Source organism: Natrix helvetica (genome assembly GCF_964273705.1).
Source record: "Natrix helvetica genome assembly, chromosome: 2".
Taxonomy (NCBI): Eukaryota; Metazoa; Chordata; class Lepidosauria; order Squamata; family Natricidae; genus Natrix; species Natrix helvetica.
Genome location: NC_138552.1, coordinates 229,164,612 through 229,188,067, shown reverse-complemented (window position 1 = coordinate 229,188,067; position 23,456 = coordinate 229,164,612). Strand labels below are relative to the sequence as shown.

The window sequence follows — 23,456 nt, the reverse complement described above, 5'->3', positions numbered from 1 at the left end:
TGTTTCTAAAGATAGGTCTGTGTATTGAATAATATAGTAGTCCTATCTTCCATTTTGTAATCTCTCAGTTTTTAATTAACAGGGTACCCAGAATATTTTAGAAGAAGAAAGTCATATTAAGGATGTTCTCTCTCGCATTGTGGTAGAGATGATCAAACGTGAATGGCCACAGCACTGGCCTGATTTGCTGAAGGAACTGGACACGCTGTCTGAAGAAGGGGTAGGGCATCTTACAGTGATATTACTATACCCTTTTTGGACTTGTTTATGTAGGACAGATTGGCCACCACTACAGGGCATGAATATAATTTTATGATTTTCAGGAAGATCATGTCAAACAAATTTGTAAAAGCGAAAATATAATAAAAAATATAGATTTGTGAGAACATCGACCTTGTAAAATATATATCCCATTTCTAATATTAATTTTTGTTATCCTTTAATAATGATGGTCAGTAGTATAGGTTGGGAGTGTTGGGAATGGCATGGAGGCTTCAATCCTGTTCTAGGAAATAATTTTATTTGAGTTTATTGCATCTGATTATGTGCACAATCCTTTAGCATAATCCATAGTGACCTTCTGAAAATTAAATGTTATTCCCAAGACAATGGGAATTGTTTCCTTGTTTTGCTTTTCACTCTAGGAAACCCAGACAGAGTTAGTGATGTTCATACTTCTGCGCCTGGCAGAGGACGTGGTTACTTTCCAGACATTGCCAGTACAAAGACGACGGGATATCCAGCAAACTCTTTCCCAAAATATGGAGAAAATTTTTAGTTTCTTGCTAAATGCACTACAGCAAAATGTTAATAAATACAGATGTGCGGTAAGAACCTACCATTGGTTAGTAAGAGCTACAGTACATAGTTTCAAGAATGGCAAAAATATGACAACATCATTGATAGTGGTTGAATTGTGATGTGAAGTAGAGTAAAAAGAAATTGATCCTTGTGTCAGAAAGCATTTCACTCTTCAAAGAGTGAAATGGATTTATAAAGACTCAGGAATTATTTAAAAATCCACAGAGACCATACTTTAATGTGTAGCTTATTGTTTTTATTTTATCTTTTAAAATAAGTCCTGCATTAAATCAGTAAATGTTGAAAACTGGACTTTACGTACAAAAAGGGATGGACTAGCCTTAGTTCTTGGCATGTTTAGAATCAGAGGAAGTTGAATATTTTTCTTTGTTTATCATTCATGGATTACTCACAGCAATTTATCATTTTGTAGAAGAACAATGTGTAATTTGATTATTTATGCACTACTACCACATCTTGGCTTTATGGAACACTTTCATAGCCCTATGTTTATCTTGCCAATCATGGAATTATTTTTCTCACGTATTACTGCATGAAAAACGAGCAAAGTAATACTTAACATGCATTTATAGAACTGCAGATCCTGACAGAATTGCTGTTTAAATCTCAGAACTGAAGATAATTAACTTTGTTGACATTTGTCCATCTCATTTAAATATGTATTTGATTGCTAAAATTGGAAATATAGCTTTGTAAATAACCTATGATTGTCTCCTATAAAAAGAGAATTAGGAGGTACTGTAATATTGAGAAACCATAACATGTTTCATAAATCATTCCCTTTTTTTTCTTTTTCAGAAAATTGATGCAGCTCAAGAATCAAAAGTAAGTGAAACCAGGATTAAGAAATACAAACATTTATCATGGTCATAATGCTTAGGATATAGTCATTCTTTTCCAAACACCTATTAACATTAATGCCAATATTCTTTTTTCATTCTTTGTTGATTAAATCTCCTCTTGATAAATTCCTATTACATATGATAGAATATAAGGGACAGTGTTCATCAGAATTCATAAATTTGCTTGGATACTGCTCTCACTGTATTTCCCCATATAGAGCAGAATAGGCTATTTTTGGTAACCATGGACCACAATTAACATTTTGGAGAGATACTGAAGTTTGCAAATATATGTGGATGTGATATGTGCATGCAAACACATGTGGATGTGATAGAATATGGGAAGATCATTTTAATGGTGATTTCCCTGTTGTTTTTTAATGGTAATTTGGCTATTTTAGGATTTAGAGTAATGTTTCCTATATTCCCCATTTCAGAAAGGCAGAAAACCATAATTACATTTCTCATCAATCAGAGGTGGGTTCCAGAAGCAACAGAAAGAAAGGTCAGGTCTGTGGGTTGGCCAGCCTGATTTCCAGGATCTAAAAGAAATAATATTTTCAGATTGGCTGAGGACTACTTTTACAGGAGCAAAAACATTAAATGTTGACAAGAGGGAAATGCATTTAACATTTTCATTGTGATTTAGCAATAGGGTTAATACTTAAATTAGATGACATGTTAATAGATGGGTGATTCTGTAGACTATTGTTGCTTTCCCCCTCGCCCCCTCTAGGCACAAGCAAATTGTCGAGTAGGAATTGCAGCACTCAATACTCTGGCTGGTTATATTGACTGGGTGGCTATGAATCATATCACAGCAGATAACTGCAAGCTATTGGAGATGCTCTGCTTGCTTTTGAATGAACCAGAGCTTCAAATAGGAGCAGCAGAATGCCTCTTGATTGTTGTCAGCAGAAAGGTGAGTTTTTCTTTTCTGTCATCTTCATAAGCATGTTTTGGGCATACACTACATTACAAGATCGTCCAATGGAAGGCTGTAAAGTCCTTTCTTATTTATTATGAATGTCCTCCTATTTGGTATTTTGAACTATCCCTCTGGCAGTTAGGGTAGAAGCTAGTCATTGAAGAGAATTTCTCCAAAATTATTACCAATGTTCTGTTTCCAACCTTTGAGTGCTGGATGAGTCTTACTATTTCAATTTAATTTGCTGTTATTTATTGATGGAACTGTTACTAACATTTTAAATGACAAAAAGGGAGAATATTGAATTACATGTTTTGTTTTGAACAATCACTGTGAGAACAAAACATTCAGTGTAATAATGCTAGCTAATACACTTCCAGTGGGTAATATTGTTTCTGAATAACGTGATGAAAATTTTATGTATTTTAGGGAAAACTGGAGGACCGCAAGCCCTTAATGGTTTTGTTTGGGGATGTTGCCATGCACTATATTCTCTCTGCTGCCCAGTAAGTACTATTCTCTGCTGTTGTAAATGCATGAATGATTATGTGCTATCAAATAATTGTTGAATCATAATGATTTTCTCAACAATGATCTGTCCCTAACTTGGGGTTTTAAATCTTCCAACAATAATGGATAGAAGATATCAAATTACATACCAGTAAAATCAATTTTGTCAACAGGCCCCAATTAATTAGGATGGGGGGGCGTTAGGTATGGAAATTAAGCAGGGTTGGGTCTGACTATTATTGGAAGGGAATATCAGGAGAATAGAATAGATTGGGAGGTCAAAAACATATCCTAGAACAATATAATGGCAAATGTACGAATGTATCAATGAAATCATGAGGTGTCAGCTTGAAATTTTACATATTTCTTTATAAACAGTGTTATCTCATGTGTAAATGGTTCTTAATTATGTGGTAGAACCTACATAACTCCTGCTTTTTTCTTTACTTTCCAGAACTGCAGATGGAGAAGGTTTGGTAGAAAAACAATATGTTTTCTTGAAGAGACTTTGCCAAGTATTATGTTCTTTGGGCAGCCAGCTGTGTGCATTAGTGGTGAGTGATAATAACAAAAATTATCTCTTTTTGCTGCTTCTTACCAAACAGCCTGGTTTTCAAAAGATAATTGCTTTTTTGCTCAGTTTGGGAATGGTGTGGACTGTATGTTAGCAAACCATGGCTCCTGAGCCGCATGCGGCTCTTTTGCCCCTTTCCTGCAGCTTCCTGTCACACTGCCGGTACTTATATTTTTCAGCAGTTCCAACTGATCTCACCACTGGCTGGTACCGCCCATCGCCCCTCCACCCTCAGTCACTACTTGCCTCACCTGAGAAGAGAAGAGACTCGTTCTTGGCCCGTCTCACTCATCTTGTTGCTAGGAGCGAGTGGGGCAGGGTCGCATTGTGGATCTGCATCATAATGGGTCCTGGGAGCAGGGGACCTATCTCACCCATTATGAAGGGTGCTAAATTTTGCTGTGCTGCACAAGGCACTGCGGGAGCGCCTCATGATCTGCCTGACACCTCATGGCCTCTGCCACATGGCCTCTCAGCTGCTCCCAAGCGCCTTGGGCAACACAATAAAATTTAGTATGTATCCCCAAACGTCCAAGGCACGCCCAGCACCAACAAAGGCTGGAAGTAGCTGCCCGCCATTTCCTGCTTTAGTCTGTTGGGCAGCGTGACCCCTGGATGAGACGCCAGAGAATCCGAATCGGGGAGGGGGAGGGAGGGGGAGACAGCCACTTGGTAACTGCCAAAAAATTATTGCATATTCTCAGCCTCCTAAGTCTGTAACAATCCCAGCACCTCTGAGAATTTCAATTTTAATGCATCCAGTGGCATCAGGTCTTGCATCTTCCCCTGTACTAAAGATTTGTTTTCTCTGCTTTAAATATAAAGGAAGTGAGCAAAAAAAGGAAATGCTGCTCTTAATTGTATGGTTGAATACTCCAGATAATGATTCTTCTTTCCACAGAAAGTTTCATGCCGGCAAAAAGCTCGTCTGCTGGTAACATCCTTGTCATCCAAATCATGTTTGGGTCTAAATTCACATTGCTATTCTTCTCTTATCAGGGCCCTGATTCTGATGTAGAAATACCTGTCAACCTGGGAAAATACCTTGAGTCATTTCTAGCTTTCACAACCCATCCCAGTCAGGTAAATAGATAGGGCTGAAGCGAAATAATTTCCAGTATTTAAGTATAAAGATTAGTCATATGTGGTATGTATTTGTGATGACCTTACGGATTACAAATATTTTAAAATGAATTCATTATTCCTTTCTGAGATGAAGAAAGGCTTCTTAAGCCAAAGCCACCATAGTCAAGCACAGCTGCATTAGTCTGTTTATTCAATTTATAATATATTTGACATTTGGCCTTTCTTTTTTGAAGGTCTAGAAAATGTTGTAGTATGTGATTGTCTGGTGCCTTGCACTACTAGTATCTACCTTGTAATTGAAAGTGACAATGTATTTTAAATAATATTTTTGGTGGCGGGTTTTTTGGCAGATGTAAGAGAAATTATGTAGATTACATAGCTGTTCTAGTTTTGTGATAGTAATGTCTATCTAACAGATCCTTTAACTTTTTATTTTCCTAGTTCTTACGTTCTTCTACCCAAATCACATGGGGTGCTCTTTTTCGGCATGAAGTCCTATCGCGTGATCCTGTGATTTTGGCTATTATCCCAAGTTATCTGCGGGCATGCATGACTAATCTAGTGAAGGTATGTTAAGAGTGTAATAAGATGTAAATATGAATGTTTGAAAAAAGAATAAGTTTTCAAACCGAGTCATCTATTTTCTGAACCTCTTTTCTAGCAAGCTACCTCTAATATGATTGGATGACAGCAGAATCCTTTCCATTCAGTAAAATATGTTCCATCTCCATTAATCTGTTTTAAGATCATTCTCTAAAGTCTTTATTTGACAATATATGTGCATAATGTTTTTTACCTCTCATCTCATCCTTCTCTTTTTATAGTTGGGGTTTCCTTCAAAGAGAGAATGCCCTAGTTGTGAATATTCTCGTTTTGATTTTGACAGTGATGAAGACTTCAATTGCTTCTTCAATTGTAAGTTGTTGTTTCAGCAAAACCCAACTAAAAGATTTTCAATATATTTTGATTTTAACAGCATTCATAGAATTTCATTCTTTCAGAGCAGAAAGCTATTGCAAAGTTCTGTTACACTTCCTATTTAAATTTTCCTTTGAAAGTAGATATTTTCAAGTATATCTGAAAAAAATGTTTGAAGAAAGAATGAGTGTTCCTCCAGTCTATCCAATTTAATATTATCTATGGGCTTTTGTTTCACCAGCAGCATGGAATTTGCCAGAAACTGGGAGCAATCTATAAAACCATTCAAACAGTTTCTTTTTGCAGGACAAACACTTCAAACTTCAGATTTTATATCCAAGTTGCTTACATGAGTAATTCTCAATTATGGTAGCTGCAAGTCAGACTTTTATTGTTGTTTTTCCTTGCCAGCTTTCCGTGCACAACAGGGAGATGTGATAAGGATGGCATGTCGGCTAGATCCTCACACTGGCTTCCAGATGGCTGGGGAATGGCTGAAATACCAATTGTCCCTTCCTATGGATACTAGAACTGCAGATTGTAAGTTTCTTTAACAGGAGGGGAAAATGCTCAGTATTCAACAGTGGTGCACAACATAGTTTTGTTTGCTTTGCTCTAGCAGTTTCTCTTAATTTTTCCAATAAACTTTCCATTTAGATGGGGATACTTGAAACATGATGATCATTCAGCGTTTGATTAAAATCTATACACTTCTCCAATTAATCATAATGTCGTAATTGCCGCTTTTTTATGGTGAAAGCAGCTTTCCAGCAAAACATATTTTTATTGTAACTGCATTCATTGTGACATTTTTTTAATGGCAATCAGTTCAAAATGGCATCAGTTAAAAGCAGAGTCTGATACTGTGAATGTTCTAAAGTTTTCTTAACTTTGTCTTCCTTGATAGCTAAAAGAAATAAAAGACCCTACTCCATTTTGTCTCCTTCCTTTGTGCATTGGGATGCTATGACCTTTTTCTTAGAAAGCATCGTTAGCCCGATGTTCCGAACCCTGGATAAAGAAGTAGGTGCCCAAATTTTTGTCTTCTTTCGGTTATCCTTGACACAATGTGACTATGTTGTCTCTTGATAAACATTCTGGGGAATACAAGCCTTTTAATTATATTTAGGTTATATTATTTATAACATTTTAACTTTAAAATATTTGAAGCTTGTTGTGTTAGTGACATTGTGAAGTCCTTGGTCTCTCTGAGCTTGGTTGTTTGCTTGCAGACATCATCAGGGATAGTGAACTTATTTATATACAGAAGCTTGCCTTGCCAGTGTTACTGGGGATGGGGCTTTCTCCCCCACCCCTTGGTAATTCCTTAATTAGGCCATTGTTTTCTGCTTAATTGTTTTTCTGGTGTTAATCCCTGCTTATCTGAGTGTTGCTTGCTGGAGAAGATGTGTTCGTTTTGTTTCCTTTTTAGCCTTTTTATTGAATGGTGCATACATTTGGTTTATCTCTATGTGTCTACTGATGACTTAGTCATGTGATGACCTGTCTGTATCCTTTGATAGCTTAGATATAGAGAGATAAACCAACAACAGAGTTCATCCCAAGTAAACAGGAATTAATACCAGAAAAACAATGCACTACACCAGACCTTCACTTATCCTTGCGCACCTTCCTCAGCCCCACCCAAAGCCTTACACCACACTGGATCCTTGCATCTTCTCCCCTGTTCCACATCAGCCTCTCAAATCTTTTCTACTCTCTTATCATGCCACACCAGACTTCACGTACCCATCTCTATCCTCCCTCTATCTTTTTTGTGTCTCCCAGAGCCTCATTACATAGATATAGCCAACAAATGAACTTTTGTGTGTTTTGAAGAATTCTGGGTGCCTTAAAGTTTAAGGTTTAAATCGTAACAGCTGCCTAAGGCACCCCCTCTACTTTCTATTAAAATGGTCCAGTTAGAATTAGTCAGACCTGTGAGTTTTTTTCTGACAAATAAATGCTGATATTGTATGAAGCAAAGAGATACATGGTCACTGTCCATTTTCCTCCTATTCCAGAAAATCCCAGTTTCTCAAGGCATAGAACTATTGCAACGTGTCCTTGGCTTTGAAACAAAAGACCCCCTGATTCTGTCCTGCATCCTTTCTAATGTCTCAGCGCTCTTTCCATTTGTTACGTACAGACCAGAATACCTGCCAGAAGTTATTGTCAAGGTAAATGTCTTCTACTACAATCAGTAAACATTGGGTTTTGGGAATCTATTTCACTGCTGTGCAGAGACACGATGAGAAGGACACCCAGCTCTGTGCCTGTTGAACCTTGGCAACAGAGATTCAAGCATGTATGGAGTCTCTCCCCCTCTCTCCATGGAAAGTCCCACAGAAGCAGGGAGAGAAGGACTCCATAGCTGCTTCAATCTCAATAGTTGAAATCCAAGCATTCACAGAGTCTAAAATCCCCTCCCTACTCCCAGGCACAGAGAGGGTTGCTGTGAGATCATTTAATAGCCATAAAAGTGACATCATTGTCATTGAGTGAAGTAGTCACTTGGGCATCTTACTTAGCAATTGCTTCACTCAACAACCAAGGCCATGGTTCCAGTTGTGGTCATTAAACAAGGACTACCTGTATATCTTTGAGATTAGAGCTGCAAATTTAACTCGCAGGTTGTAAAGAGGAAATAGGAAGAGTTAGCTTAGCTTAGCTAACACTCTTCCAGGTGTTAACTGAAAGATGCAAGTCAGTCACAGGACGCCAAACTAAAACAAACCCAGCAAACACAAGCGCCCAACATCTGTGCCCTCATCCAAATGCCCAAGAAAACAGGTTTTTAAAGGAAGTAGGGTTCAAATTGCATGGAGAGTGGGGGGGAATGTAACATTAACTTATAATATGGGACTCAATTTCATTTGTGTGTGCAGAACTTTAAATATACAATTTCTTGGGTAATAAAGAAGTAGCTATTTTAATTCTAGACATAGACCGTGTTCCATATGACACATTCATGTTTTTCAGCATTCTAGGATAGGAAAAGGGGTTTTTGAATATATACTGGAGAACTGAAGAGGAAAGAATCCCTGTAGCCAATGTTGTAATTGACTAATTATTGACTATTTATCTGAGGTTCAAGTCCAGGTGCTGGTTTTTAAATGGTACTGTGTTCATATTTGATTTACAGTACATGACTGATTTTCCAAATGTGTTCCTGTGGAACACAGGCACAGAGAGGGACTTTGTATGCTTAATGGCATATGAAATTGTTTAATGACTGCAACAGGAGGTGCTGGAATCGCAATGAGTGCAGCAGAATTAATATCTGCAGATATTAATTCTGCTACACTTAAGGGTGTAAGGGGGCCATGGTGGCTCATGTGGTAAGACACTGAGCCAGCGTTCCACTGAGTTTGGCAGCTCGATTCCCGTGAGCGAATAAACTGCGCAGGGACAGGAAAAGAGTCTCCCCCAATTGCCTACTGGCATTCAGGCATCCCACAGGTAAGATAACACCGCCCGAAAAAAATTCCTTTCACAGAGGCAGCCAGCCACCTCGGTGATTCCTGGCTAACATGTGCTGTATGCTAAATAAACAAAATATCTGCAGAGACTGCATCCCCTCTCTCCTGTTTTTATTAGTGAATGAAGTCAAAGTTGCCTACTTAGGCAGAAAGTTTTTTCAGTGTAGCCTTGGAACTGTGAAGCAGTGCTAGAAAAGATTCACTGAAGTATATTATTCATTATTTCTATGAATTTGCTTGGAGGGGAAAAAGAAAAAAAATCATGCGCATGGCTTTGTAATACACCATCTTATCTAAAATAAAAACAGGAATAATTTAATTGGTAAATAATTTTAAGGGGCAGCATTTTACAAGTAACTCACATAAAGAGAAAATATGTTCCCAGGAAACGATTAGTAACTTTTTTGCTCTTGTTCTCTTAGCTGTTTGCCTCTGTCACCTTTGAAGTTGAAGAAGAAAACAAGGTAAGGTCACTTCATAAATGTGAGGATGATGTTTCCTGATGAAACTGCAGAACAAGTTCATTTTGATTATATAAAAACTCTTAGACCAGGACTGTCAAACTCCCAGCCCACGAGCCAGATGCATCAGGCGCTGGCCACTCCCATGCCCGGTATAGCGAAAGAAAAAAAAGTCCCGATATGTCACATGATGCCACCCCTGACACCCCTGTCTTAGACACTATTGAGGCTGTGAAATGAGAAGGATACTTCAATGGCCAAGCTCTACATGGACTACTGTAGCCAGGGAAAACAGGATTGAGACACTTCAAACTATAAAGTTTTTATTTGCCAACTGCCCAGAGGCATGTACGTATAATGGGTGGTATAGAAATTTGGTAACTAAGTAAATAAAGGCATGATATAAAAACAAAAATTTGAGTAGTCACTTTTGCAGTAATACTAAACTTATAGAAACAAATTTCATTCATAGAATTTCCACTGCAAAGCAAGTTTTATACAACAGATTATTTTTTATATTCAATATACAATTAAGTATCTTGGGAATATTAATCTCCTAAAAGTAGAGAACAAGGAGCTGTGTAGGTAGTTTCGAAATCTCAGACACTACCATGGTTTCTGCGGGGGGAATTGCCAGGTAATGGTTTTAAGAGCCTTGCAATTCTCTTTTCCTTCTTGTTAAGAACAAAACCAGAATTTACTATTTAAAAAATTCCCCAATAGCTCCCCCTGTCATGATCAGTGGTAAGTGTAGGGCCGTGATGGCGAACCTATGGAGCCATTTGTCAGGGCACGCGAGGCTCTGCCCTGTCAGCTGGCCAGTGCGCATGCGCGCGCTGGCCAGCTGAGTTCACCTTTTTAAAAGCTATTTTTCGCCTTCCCCAGGCTCCAGAGGCTTTATAGGAGCCTGGGGAGGGCGAAAAGAGCCTCCCCCGCCCCCCGGAGGCTTCAGGGACCGTCCCTGAAGCCTTCGGAACGCTTAAAACCACCCTCCGAGCAAACCGGAAGTGACTTCCGGGTTGCTCGGAGCGTCATTTTAAGCGTTCCAAAGGCTTCAGGGACCGTCTGGACAGCGGAGGGATGGGGGACTCTATGGCCTTCCTGCCATGTGTCCCGCACAGGAATCCGTCCCCTCGGGGCTTTGCGTGGGCGTCGCAAGGATTAAGCCGAAAGAGGGGGGGGGACGGGGAAAGCGAAGGGGGCTTTGTTGTCCTCCTTCTCCTTCTCCTCCTTTCCCCCTCCGGCTCGAACACGGCGCCAGGGCCTGGCAGGCAGCAAATGAATCGGAGCCTGCCAACTGGAGGAAGAGGGTGAGAGGCGGGTCCTGTGAACGGCGGTAGCAGCGGCGGCAATAGTCGCAACTCGGCGGCGGGCCGCCCCAGCTGGGAGACAAAGGAGGAGAAAAGCGGCAGGCAGCTGAGTTGCGACTATTGAGCGTGGCGCGGCGCCGCCTAAGGCCGGGATCGAGGCGGCTGCGCGGCCTGCCTGGCGTGGCACGGCTAGAGGAGGAGGAGGAGGAGGAGGCGAGGGCGGCGCGACTTCCGGGTGACTTCCGGGTTGCTCGGATGGTCGTTTTAAGAGCTCTGAAGGCTTCAGGGAAGCCTCGGGACGGTCCCTGAACAGGCACGAGATGTGCATCTCGATCGCCCGGGCTCGGATCGCCTCCGCCGCGCGGCGCCTCGGGCCCGGCATCCTTGTACCGCTCCGCCCAGCCTCTGCGCACTCGCCAGCGCACTCGCCAGCCGCCTCGATCCCTTGCGCCGCTCCGCCCAGCCTCTGCACGCTCGCCCGGCCTTCACATCGCTGCCGCCGCCGCCAGGACGGGCTCGGCCGAAGGGAAGTCCGTCAGGCCTCCGCGGCGGCGATGCCTGACCGACTTCCCTTCGGCCGAGGCCGTCCTGGCAGCGGCGGCAGCGATGTGAATGCCGGGCGAGCGCGCAGAGGCTGGGCGGAGCGGCGCAAGGGATCGAGGCGGCTGGCGAGTGCGCTGGCGAGTGCGCAGAGGCTGGGCGGAGCGGTACAAGGACGCCGGGCCTGAGGTGCCACGCGGCGGAGGCGATCCGAGCCCAGGCGATCGAGACGCACGTCACTTCCAGGTTGCTCGGTGGGTGGTTTTAAGTGTTCCGAAGGCTTCAGGGAAGCCTCCAGACATTCCCTGAAGCCTCCGGGGGCCGGGGGAGGCTCTTTTCGCCCTCCCCAGGCTCCTATAAATCCTCTGGAGCCTGGGGAGGGCGAAAAAAGCATGCAAAAATGGGCGCGTTGTGCGCGCATGCGCACTGGGGGGCGCGTTGCATTATGGGTGCGGCACGCCCGCACACGACCCCCCCCCCGCGCTCCCCCCACTTATGGCACGCGAGCCAAAAAAGGTTCGCCATCGCTGGTGTAGGGCATTATGTTAAAAGTTCTGCCATTAGAGGTTTGGATAGAAACCAAGCTGCCTTTGTTCTCCAAACAGGACAGTTGTGCTAGAGTTCTACAGAAGTTTTAGAAAATTGCTTTGTTTTGAAGTTGTTTTCAATTATTCTGCTTAATATCTTGAAAATGTATTAAATACTTAAAGAAGTTTTGTTTGCCAAAGCTAAAAACGCTATTTTTAAATTTTATTTGTCTATCCAGGCACCAAGAACCCGTGCAGTAAAAAATGTGAGAAGACATGCTTGCTCCTCCATCATCAAGATGTGTCGGGATTACCCTCAACTTGTTCTGGTATTCAATTGCATTTTGTTCAGTTTGAAACTGTTTTTCTAACTTAAGCTATTTTGGGGGTAGGAATGCACATTTTTAGTCGATGGTTTAGAACTCTCTAAGATCTTTATTTGTAGTCTGTAGTACAGCAAGTTTAAATAATAGATCTTCGTATGTTTTAGGAGAAAAAGATAATCGTGGTTGGTTTTTGACTTTCATTGGTGTCAGAAGTGAGAAACAGCCCAGCTTGTGTTTTCAAGAATAGTTTGGTTCTTTTCATAGCAAGTACATAGTTATGAATTATCTTAGATTGCAGTGTGTATACAGTATATCTATGAAAATGTGGATGGAGCTTTATAACAGCAGACTGCAGTTCTAGAGCCAAACTTTAAGAGAAATTCTGATTTAGAGAAAGGCAATGTGAATAGTAATGGGTGGATGGCTAGATACTAGAAATTAGTTGCTGGGAATCCATAATAAATTTCCTAGACATGCTTTATCCTATGAACAACGTGGCAACACTCTTTAAATATAGAAGAGGTTTCAGACCAAAAAAGGTCAAACCCAGTTTGTCATTCCAGGCACAAAATGTTCTTAGAAAAAGGCAGATCCTAAAAACTAAATTTAAAAAATTAGGGGGGAAAGCTTCTAATATGATAGATCCTGTTCTTATCAGAACTAGTTATGCCCAGATTCTCCATTTCAGTGGATTTGTTCAACCAGAGGTTGGCCTGCCATCTGTTAAGCATACCTCAATTTGGATCCCTGCATTGAGCAGGAGATTGTTCTTAAAGGCCTAATATGTTCTTACCTAACCCTATGATTGTATGGTCTTTGATTGTAAAGGCTTTCAACCAAACAAAAGGTAATAGTGATAAGGGACTTTAATTCTTCTTTGTGTTTGTGCACATAATTTTTATTAAGAATATTTATAATAGTAACATTTAATACAAAGTAAAAGAAGAATGGAGATGAATAAAAAGTGAAACAAAAAAAGGAAAAGACAAAAATGAGACTATAATAAAGAAAACATATGTAAAGAGTTGATTTTCAATCTTTATCACAATCAGCGTAAAGAAACTCTTTGCCCTCTCTAAAACATATCAGAACCAAACTGGAGGTGACCCTTATCTTAAAATATTACTTCTTGTAGTGCAAAATGTATCCTTGCAGTTAATCTTGTGTGGTGTTTTCACTTAACCAACCGTTTCTTTAATCTGTTGATTATAGCCCAACTTTGACATGCTGTATAACCATGTGAAGCAGCTGCTATCAAATGAGCTGCTCCTGACTCAGATGGAGAAGTGTGCTCTCATGGAAGCCTTGGTCCTAATTAGCAATCAATTTAAGGATTATCAGCGGCAAAAAGCTTTCTTGGAAGAGCTCATGGCTCCTGTTGCTACACTTTGGTTATCTGATGAGATGAAAAGGTATGAAAAGTTTAATCAAGTCCCCTGATAGACTCATATATATGTCTGTGTGTGTTGCATTTTTGCTGATAAATAAATGAAGGGAGACTAATATAGATCTATTTCAAGCTATTTGGGCATACCAGGTGCTTTGACAAAAGAAACACACACACACACACACACACACACACACACACACACACACACACCTACAGATCTGTGCTGACCTTTGCAGTAAACATGTATGCAGCTATTTTAATTCATTGTGATTGTGCATAAGAAGTGCCTTTGTGCAGGTATTTATTAAACCTCTTCTTGTTTTGAGTTCAGTGTGCAGGAATATGGCATTTGCTAAATGTTTTGTTCTTTTAGAAATTTTTCTAATCTAAATTAATTAAACAATTAATCAGTGGAACAGCTTGCCTCCAGAAGTTGTGAATGCCCCAACTCTGGAAGTCTTTAAGAAGATGTTGGATAGCTATTTGTCTGAAACGGTATAGGGTTTCCTGCCTAGGCAGGGGGTTGACTAGAAGACCTCCAAGGTCCCTTCCAACTCTACTATTGTATTGTATTGTATTGTATTAAATATGTAGGTTGCCTCCAGAGTAAAGTGGAGTACAAGAGAGGAAAGAGATACATGTCTTCAGTACAAACTATTAATACAAAGACAGTAGCTGCTACTCCTCCCATTGAATTCACAACTTCTAGCTCCTTTTCCATGGCAATGTCATTTTTGGAAAACTCACCACACAGTACAGTTGACTTAATTAGCACGTGCAGAAATGAAGCCAATCAAGTCAGCTATTCTGATTACCATTTATTTCCAGTTTTCAGGAGAGTTTAGAACAGCAGAGTTCCATGGCAGTCATCTTATACCTCTGATGGAATATTGTTGCAGGAAATGAGAATTACTAGCAACTTCACACCCTTTATACAATATATGAGCTCCATGGGTGTGAACTGCATCAAGATCTTTGAAAGTTAAAAGTGAGAAGAGAAACTGTGCTTAATATCGATGGATGATGTTGATAAAAATTGTACGTGGGCTTTTTCTACTGACAATCTGATATGGTCTAAATTTATTTTCATCTATATCAGGGGTGTCCAAACTTGGGAACTTTAAGACTTGTGGACTTCAACTCCCAGAATTCCCCAGCCAGCATAGCTATAGCATAGCTGGCTGGGGAATTCTGGGAGTTGAAGTCCACAAGTCTTAAAGTTCCCAAGTTTGGACACCCCTGATCTATATCCTGCCTTTATTATTTTTATGAATACCTCAAGGCAGCAAATACATCCAGCATACCTTTGTCCATCTATTTTCCTCACAACAACAACTCTGTGTCGTGAGTTGGGCTGTGACTGGCCCAAAGTCACCTTGCTGGTTTCATGGTTAAAGTGGGACTTAGATCAAGAAGATAAACGGTTAACCTATTGTGAATGAAAATGAATATCTTTCATCTTTTACTGTGAGAAAGTAAAATTGAGAGGCATGCAAATGCAAAAAAGAAATGCAGACTTCTATACAAAGAGCAATAGAGATCACCTTTTTCAACTTCAAAATCATCTTGACAAAAAATTACAAGAAAGGCATGTAGAATAGTCCACTAAGTGAGATACTGTAGCAAAGTCATTTATAACGCTGATTGAGATCAGTTTGTAGACATGGTAATATCAAATAACATCTTATGCATACATATTTAGAAATCTGTCCTATTGAGTTTAATGAGGTGCTTGTTTGGATTTGAACGTATAAATCTTTTTATCTTGGCTTGCTCTAATCTGTCATTGTAGATATAATATCACAAGTATTCATGGATCTAACTTAATAATAGTGTTTCATGACAACCAGCTTCCATAACTCATTAAATTGAATTGGTTTCTTGGAATAAAATGTGTTTATGGCTCTGTTTTCTGCTATCACACACAGAGTTCTGATGAATCCTGAAGATTTTATCCGGTATGTTGGTGCTGATAATAGGATTGTAGACCCCATCATGGAAGATCCCTGTGGTTTGAATCGTTCCAGAGTGAGTATTAGGTTGTCAGAAAATATGGAATTCAGAAAAGGAGATTTGCCCATATCACTGAAAATTTATCCTTAGTGAATAGTGGATAGTCTTTGGAAATAACAGCACAGTAAGTACCGTATTTTTCAGAATATAAGACGCACCGGAGTATAAGACGCACCAAGGTTTTGAAGAGGGATTTTTTTAAAAAAAGTAGGTAGTTAGATAGAGGGAGAGAGAGAAATACAGTAGATAGGTAGGGAGTGAGAGACAGTAGGTAGGTAGGTAAGTAGGTAGGGAGAGAGAGAGAGAAATACAGTAGATAGGGAGGGAGGGAGAGAAAGAGTAGGTAGGTAGATAGATAGAGGGATAGAGAGAGAGAGAGAGAGAGAGAGAGAGAGAGAGAAATACAGTAGGTAGGTAGGAAGAGAGAGAGACTAGGTAGGTAGGTAGATGTTTCCAGGTGTATTTATCCATGTACTGGAGAAGGAAATCGCTGACAACCTGCATCACCTAAGACTTGTTTCTGCTGGCACAGCACTTGATCAATCTAATTCTCATCAATCACTCTAAGTAAAGAGCTTTCCGAAAGGAAAAAAAAAGTTTTTGCACTCTGCAAGCCTCCCTAAAATGGCCTGTTTTTTTGCAAAAATGGGCCCTTTTTTTTCAAATAACATGCAGGAATAGCCTTGGAGGGGGGCTTGCAGAGTGCTCCTGGGGGGGGCAAAAGCGAGCAAAAAATGGTCCATTTTTCGCAAAAACGGGCCCATCTTTTGTCAATAAAATTGCATGCATAGCCTTATGGAGGCTTATAGAGTGCTGCTGGGGGTGGAGGGGGAAATTGGCCCATTTTTTGTTCATTTCTGCCCTCCCCAGCCCCCAGGAGCTCTCTGAAAGGCTCCATAAGGCTATGCATGGCCATTTTTGTGAAGGGAGCGGGGCTTTGGGAGACAAAACAATGCTGTATTCAATGTATAAGACACACCCAGATTTTCAGCCTCTTTTTTTGAGGAAAATAGGTGCGTCATACTCCGAAAAATATGGTATATGACCGTGATGGTGAACCTATGGCACGCGTGCCACAAGTGGCACGCGGAGCCATTTGTCAGGGCATGCGTGTGCTGACCAGCTGAGTTCACCTTTTTAAAAGCTATTTTTCGCCTTCCCCCGGCTCCAGAGGCTTTATAGGAGCCTGGGGAGGGCGAAAAGAGCCTCCCCCGCCCCCCCTGGAGGCTTCAGGGACCGTCCCTGAAGCCTTCGGAACGCTTAAAACCACCCTCCGAGCAAACTGGAAGTGACTTCCGGTTTGCTCGGAGGGTGGTTTTAAGCGTTCCGAAGGCTTCAGGGACCGTCCGAGGCTTCCCTGACGCCTTCGGAGCGCTTAAAACGACCCTCTGAGCAACCCGGAAGTCACTTCCGGTTTGCTCGGAGGGTGGTTTTAAGCGCTCCGAAGGCTTCAGGGAAGCCTCCGGACAGTCCCTGAAGCCTCCGGAGGGCCTCCGGGGGGTCGGGGGAGGCTCTTTTCGCCCTCCCCAGGCTCCTATAAAGCCCCTGGAGCCTGGGGAGGGCAAAAAAAAATGTAAAAATGGGGGGGGTCGCGTGTTGCGTGTGCATGCGCACTGGGGGGGTCGCGCGTTGCGTTATGGGTGCGGCACGCCCGCACTCGACCCCCCTGTGCTCCCCCCACTTGTGGCACGCAAGCCAAAAAAGGTTCGCCATCACTGGTATATGATGTGTGATCTGAACAGAAATATGCTGAGATCTACACATGCTTTTGGGCAAGAAGAAATCGCAGTAGGGCGGGGGTAGGGGTTTTGGTCTTTCTGTTTGTATAATTTTAAGTGGGTCCAAGTAATCTTAAAGTTATTTGCCTTATTGGAAGTTGGAAGGGGATGATCCTAAAATGCTAAATGTTTCCTATTGCATAGTAATCGTTGGCTTCTTTCAAGATGGGTCATAATAGATCTCAGTTCATTAATCTGAAACTCTTAGATTTGCTACTTCCTTCTTGTCATACTATTTGGCATAGACTATTAAGATTGCATCAGTCAGTTTGTTGTTCCACAAGATCTTTTCAGAGTTGAGATATGAGCTTCCCCGAAGGGCACTTAGTTTTTCTTACAAGTAATTATCTTTTTGTATCAATTAAACACGTTCAGGCCTTCTCAATTAATTTGGGTTTTAAATGACCAATTTATATACAGCTATGTTTTGAGAAGATTCTAAAAGACCCTGGAATATAATGATAAACAGGAGAAGAGAGATGGCTAGAGAAAGCTCTAGAATAAGACAGGGAAAAGTGAGTTTATGGATAATTTATACACAATAATAGTTTTATACAGATTTTTTTAAAAATCATTCGCAGTTCCATTCATCTCAAAGATACATGAAGTAATATGTATGTGCATTCATCACATGTGATTATGTATATAATTAAGAATGTCTTTATTGCAATTTAGAGACATAGTTATATCTAAAACAATTTTCTTGAGACATTTTAAATTTCAGTGTACTTAGACTGACTTTCCAAGTAACTTCTGTGTCTTTCTGTGTAGATAAGCTTTTGTGTATACACAATTCTGGGAGTTATAAAACGAGCTCGTTGGCCCACTTCTTTGGAAGAGGCAAAAGCTGGAGGATTTGTGGTGGGATATACACCTAATGGCAATCCAATCTACCGTAACCCCTGCTCAGTGCAGATCCTGAAACTTTTTGACAACTTGCTTGCTCTGATAAGGTGGGTCAGTATGACACGATTCTTGTTTCATAGTCAATGTGATCCATACTTCCCCTTAAAGTGAATGGTGGCATCTGTTGAAATACTTTATAGGAAAGCATGTAAAGAATAGAGAAGAAAAAGGAACCCCTTGGCATATCCTGCCAATTGGACTGTATGTTATGTGGGAGTCTTCCAATTTCCTATAACATAAAATTAATACCAACTTTTCGTAATAGTCTTCATATATTTTGAACCCTGTTAGTCAGGTCACAGTCATGATGTCTTATATGATAATTTTTTTGCTTCTCATGTATCTATTGTTGAAGAAGGATTTTCTGTTTTAAGCCTGTAAGTTTATCTTGAGGGAGTGGGGGACTTGTCAGTGACATATTGGTAAATGTCTTGTGCCTCTCTGTTAGGAATATTTTTTGTTTGTTTACCTTGAAGGAGAGAGGAATAATCAAATGAAATGTCAGTACTGATCTGATAGTACAATCTCATATTAAATAGCTTTATCTCTGGAGTGGAGAGTATCATTCCAATCTAATTCAGAGGAACAATATTTACTTGTGTGCAGTTTGCTAGAGTGACCAGACCCAAAGAGAATAGTGTTCCTGCACTTCTCATAGTATTAGCTTATGTACTTCCTTTTTTGCCTGTATCGGAGTGAAAGGGGAGCTGCTATGTCAGGCACAGCCTTTTTAAAGTGAAGGATAAATAGTCTTTGAGAACTGATCTCGAAATGGTGGCTCCTGGTGGCGTCAGTTTTGCGTATGTATCTATCACAGCTTGAGAATCAAAACTCAGTCTGCTGTATACTCTCTCAGAATCAAGATCAAGCCTTACTGAATTCAGCATGATGGCATCTGAAAAGATATAACTGAAGGATCTAGTCCTTTTTCAGGGCCTGTAATTACCAATTATTTTAATCTTTCCATAAGAATAGACTTAAGTATAAACTGCACATTTGAAGCAGATACCAAATAATCAACTTTACTATTCATTATTGGATCGCCAAATGATCTAATCATATTTTCAGTACTTGTTCCCATTCATTCATTGTAGCAGAACAATTTTGGGAGTTAGATGTTATTTGGGTTAGCCTCCATTCATTTTTTCCTTAAAACTATGCCCTGGTTCATATAACATGCATTTTTACTAATCAGTGAATTCCTATTTTCATACCGTGTTTCCCCAAAAATAAGACAGGGTCCTATTTTCTTTTGACCTCCCAAATAAGTACTTGGCCTTGACATTAGATTACCATTCTTAGTTGGACCCATGGCACAGACAGCATTTTCTGTTAACTATAAGGATGAAGTAGTGGTCAGATTCAACACTTTTTTTCACAAGCACAGTCAAAGCCAGTTTTTGTTCGAAATATATTTATACTTCTCTATGAAAGCTAGAATAACTAATTTATCTGTCTAACTAACACATTGTTGCCTACATCCCATTAACTAGGATGCATAATCATTCACAGTAACTATAGGATACAAAGTACAAGCAAAATTCAGTATTCATGACTGTCTCAGTTTGTAGAAAATAAGCAATATGGGCACCTATATGTTTGTAAAAAAATTGTGTCTTAGACGTGTTAAATTGGGAAACTTCAAAGATGATAGAATAGACCCTTTCATGCTAAAAATTTTGTATCATTTTATGTCTTGATAATGTATTCTTTTATAAAGAAAGCCACCTATAAGTACAGAACTAATGCAAAAGGGAATAGTTTGAGCTAGAGCCGCCTTCTTTCAGAATGTGTTTTTATCCCTATTTAGAAGCATTGCAGTCTCATTATGTCAGCTTTTTTTTTTTGACATAATTAAACTACAGAGGCATATATCTTGTTTCATTTAAATGTCTCGTATCTGTTTCTTGGTGGCTTTTGTGGAGGTAAACTGTTTGTCCACAACTTGTTCCCAACATAAATCACTTCCTCTTGAATAACAGAGTTAAGTAAATGGCTCTGCTTTGGGTTTCCCACATGGAAATTTGTGTTCTGTGTGACAAATGAAGCTGTGAATACATTTGCAAAAAGGAGAATTATGAGTATAAAACTTCCACAGCTGTGTCATTGGTAGAGAATAGTGTAACTGTTTACACGTCACAAAACTGCACTCAGTGAAGGCTTTTTTATTTAGGGAATCTACTGTGATGCAGCAAACATTGTTTTTAGTTGAACTGTTGTGTTGGCTGCTTATTCACATCTTGTTGGGTGTTTTTCGGGTCTTTTCCTTTTCTGCGGTCTGAAGAAAACGTATCATTAGTAATTCATTATTTCGAATACACCTTGTAGTTTTGTTATTGCTGTCTTATTGCATGCTTTATTTTGCTAGAATGAGAGCTAATGCAGCATTTGGACGTGAAGCAAGTAGAGATGCTTCCATTCCAGAATGGAACCTTCACTATACATGCTAACAGCTCATAAAGGGACCACACCTTTTCTTGGGCTTGTATGTAGTACCCAGGCTCAAGAAAATGCTCAGCTGAATTAAGTAATTAATTAACACATGATTGATTTATGTTTCTCATGTGCGCATATCTGTGACCCTACATAGCTATGGTTGAGCCAAGGAGAGGCTGCCTCTCCTTTACAGAACTACCAAGAGGTACAGGTACTCCTCACTTAATGACAACAGTTGGGAACAGAATTCCATCACTAAGCAAGGTGATTGTAAATTGAAAAGATGGATGCCTATAATGACTTACAATCACAGTTCCAGTTGCAGCCATTAAAGGAATCAAGCATGGTTATTAAGTGTGATGTCCCGTGATCACGGCTTGTCACTTCCCTGCCAGTTCCCCCACTGATTTTGCTTGATGGAAGCCAGCAATGAAGGTTACAAACAGTGGTCACATGACGCTGTGACAACTGCAGTTTTGAGCACCTGTCAGAAGACCCGTCATTCAGTGCTTTCATAACTTTGAGTGATCGCTGAACAAGTGGTCATTAAGTGGGGACTACATGTATAGCAGAGATACTCATGGCAGATCCAAAGCACATCTGCTTCAGATTTGACTGCCCTACCTTTTAGTTAGGACTTCCTTGGGCAAATTAACGGTTACTTGGACCTGTTGCACAGAGCTCATAGAATCTTGTATAGCAACAATCTCCCCCTAGGCCTGATTTTTATAGCCTGCCAGAAAATCAAATCACATGCATGCAGATGCAGAATTGTTCTGTGGTCACCATGCAAATTATTCTTTAAGTAATCTGCATAGGCAATCTAACTCTTTTACCCTGATTTTCCTTCCTGCAGCCGCCATTCTGATATTATGAAGATGCAGGAACAAAAGGGAAGAGGGCAACGGAGGAGACTGGATGAGGAACAGGAGAGGGTATTTTAAAGGGTCAGCAAGGTTGTTCAGCTGGGTCAGGCTACTATGAAAAGGATAAGGAAAGTTACACATTTTAAAATGGCATTGTATGTGTGATCTTGATAAACATCCAAAATGGTGTCATAATCATTTCCTACACAATTTGGGGACACGTAAACACATCAAGTAAATTGGCATTGATGGCATTGCTAAAATGTTCACTGCCAAGCTTACAAATTTAATTGATAATCCACTGAGTGCTGTCTAGTATGGGGAAAGAATTGGCAGGTCACTGAAAGGCATCTTTCAGTGTCTGTTCTTGAGTTTTGCTTTCCCCAGGAGCTCATGCACCAGCCTTCACTGTTATTTCAGGTATCAAAACTTTATGAGTATCAATTTTTCATATTTAAAATATCACACACACAGACACACTCATGCCATTTTGATTCCAGCATATGTTTGAAAATATTGACTGCATTAAGTTGTGGTCAGTCACATTGACAGAACATTAAAAATATGTTTTCAGCTCTTTGGCATTCTTCATCTCCAGAAGCAAGAGCGATTCATGAGAGCATAATTGTCCCTGACACATTTAACTTACCCTGTGACAAACTCCTGTATCTTACGGATTTATTTACCAGGTTTACATCCCTCCTGTCCTCTAGGAACTTAAGATGGTTTACATGCTTATTTGCAACAGTACATGCTGTTCCATCCAATGAAGCTCAAAGCAGTTTACACCCCAAAAGCAATACCATATAACATTAAAATATACGATATCACAAACCTAACCAAGCGACAACAGTCCAAGGAACCACCCATATCCATAGTAGAGAAGTGTCCCTTATCACCAATCTGGAAGGCGTTAATGACTTGCCCCCCCTCCAAAAAAACCTCTAAGGATGAGAGCATTTTCTTCCTACCTCTCCCTCCTCCAATTTTCCCTAGAGCAATACTCTTGTGAGGATAGCTTTACCAGTGTGCTTTGAGCAGGATGTATTGTTTTATGCCAATGCAGGCAGTGTTACTCACTACAATGCTGCCCAATCTAATGTTGATTAGTTCCACAAGTTTGGAAATCCTATTCTATCTTTATCCCAAAGGTGCTTTTTTCAAGAGGCAACTGGACTTTCTGGTTTTTCTTTGAAGGTGTTTCGCTTCTCCAGAGCTGAAGAAGCGTCTTGGATGAGAAGCGAAACGTCTTCAAAGAAAAACCCAGAAAGTCCAGTTGCCTCTTGAAAAAAAAAGCCCCTTTGGGACAACCATGACTGAGAAGCTCCAGAGACATAATCTATCTTTTTTTAAAGGAAGTTTTGGCTTAAAAGCCGTTTTATCTAATGCGATATGATCTTCAGCCCCTACTCTGGTGCTTAAAGGCTTAACCAAAAGAAATAGTCACTCTCTCTTCATAATGTGATGCTTCTCCTTTCTTGCAGCCTCTGTTAGCACCCTTTGAAATGAATGGGCAGTTCACACCTCAGAACTATTGTTCCAGGCCCTCTGCAAGCTCAGGCAGACATCGCTGCAATTGGTTTCACTTTGGTCCCGTTTCTTCACAAGTATAGAGACTTCTTTTAGAGACTTCTAAAAATGACAGCTGAGACTCTGGAGAGCAATTGAGAGGCCTGCCCCTGCCACCCAACGACCCAGACCTTCCTTGCCCTGCACCCTCGTACTTTGGGGGACTGCTGCT

The 23,456-nt window shown here is 40.5% G+C and overlaps 1 protein-coding gene across 3 annotated transcripts in view; it reads left to right on the top strand.

Moving 5' to 3' along the window:
• Window positions 1–23,456, top strand: part of XPO5 (exportin 5) — a gene marked incomplete at its 5' end in the record, with an annotated part of 41,604 nt that overhangs the window by 5,403 nt on the left and 12,745 nt on the right. For all 3 annotated transcript variants that reach the window (XM_081941294.1, XM_081941293.1, XM_081941295.1), the window contains 17 exons: window positions 83–220; window positions 645–827; window positions 1,621–1,647; window positions 2,401–2,586; window positions 3,022–3,098; window positions 3,557–3,656; window positions 4,676–4,759; window positions 5,204–5,329; window positions 5,587–5,677; window positions 6,092–6,220; window positions 6,588–6,703; window positions 7,705–7,860; window positions 9,585–9,626; window positions 12,240–12,329; window positions 13,539–13,738; window positions 15,645–15,744; window positions 18,279–18,460. In XM_081941294.1, the coding sequence (XP_081797420.1) occupies window positions 83–220; window positions 645–827; window positions 1,621–1,647; window positions 2,401–2,586; window positions 3,022–3,098; window positions 3,557–3,656; window positions 4,676–4,759; window positions 5,204–5,329; window positions 5,587–5,677; window positions 6,092–6,220; window positions 6,588–6,703; window positions 7,705–7,860; window positions 9,585–9,626; window positions 12,240–12,329; window positions 13,539–13,738; window positions 15,645–15,744; window positions 18,279–18,460 (2,027 nt within the window). The remainder of the gene's footprint in view (window positions 1–82; window positions 221–644; window positions 828–1,620; window positions 1,648–2,400; window positions 2,587–3,021; window positions 3,099–3,556; window positions 3,657–4,675; window positions 4,760–5,203; window positions 5,330–5,586; window positions 5,678–6,091; window positions 6,221–6,587; window positions 6,704–7,704; window positions 7,861–9,584; window positions 9,627–12,239; window positions 12,330–13,538; window positions 13,739–15,644; window positions 15,745–18,278; window positions 18,461–23,456) is intronic.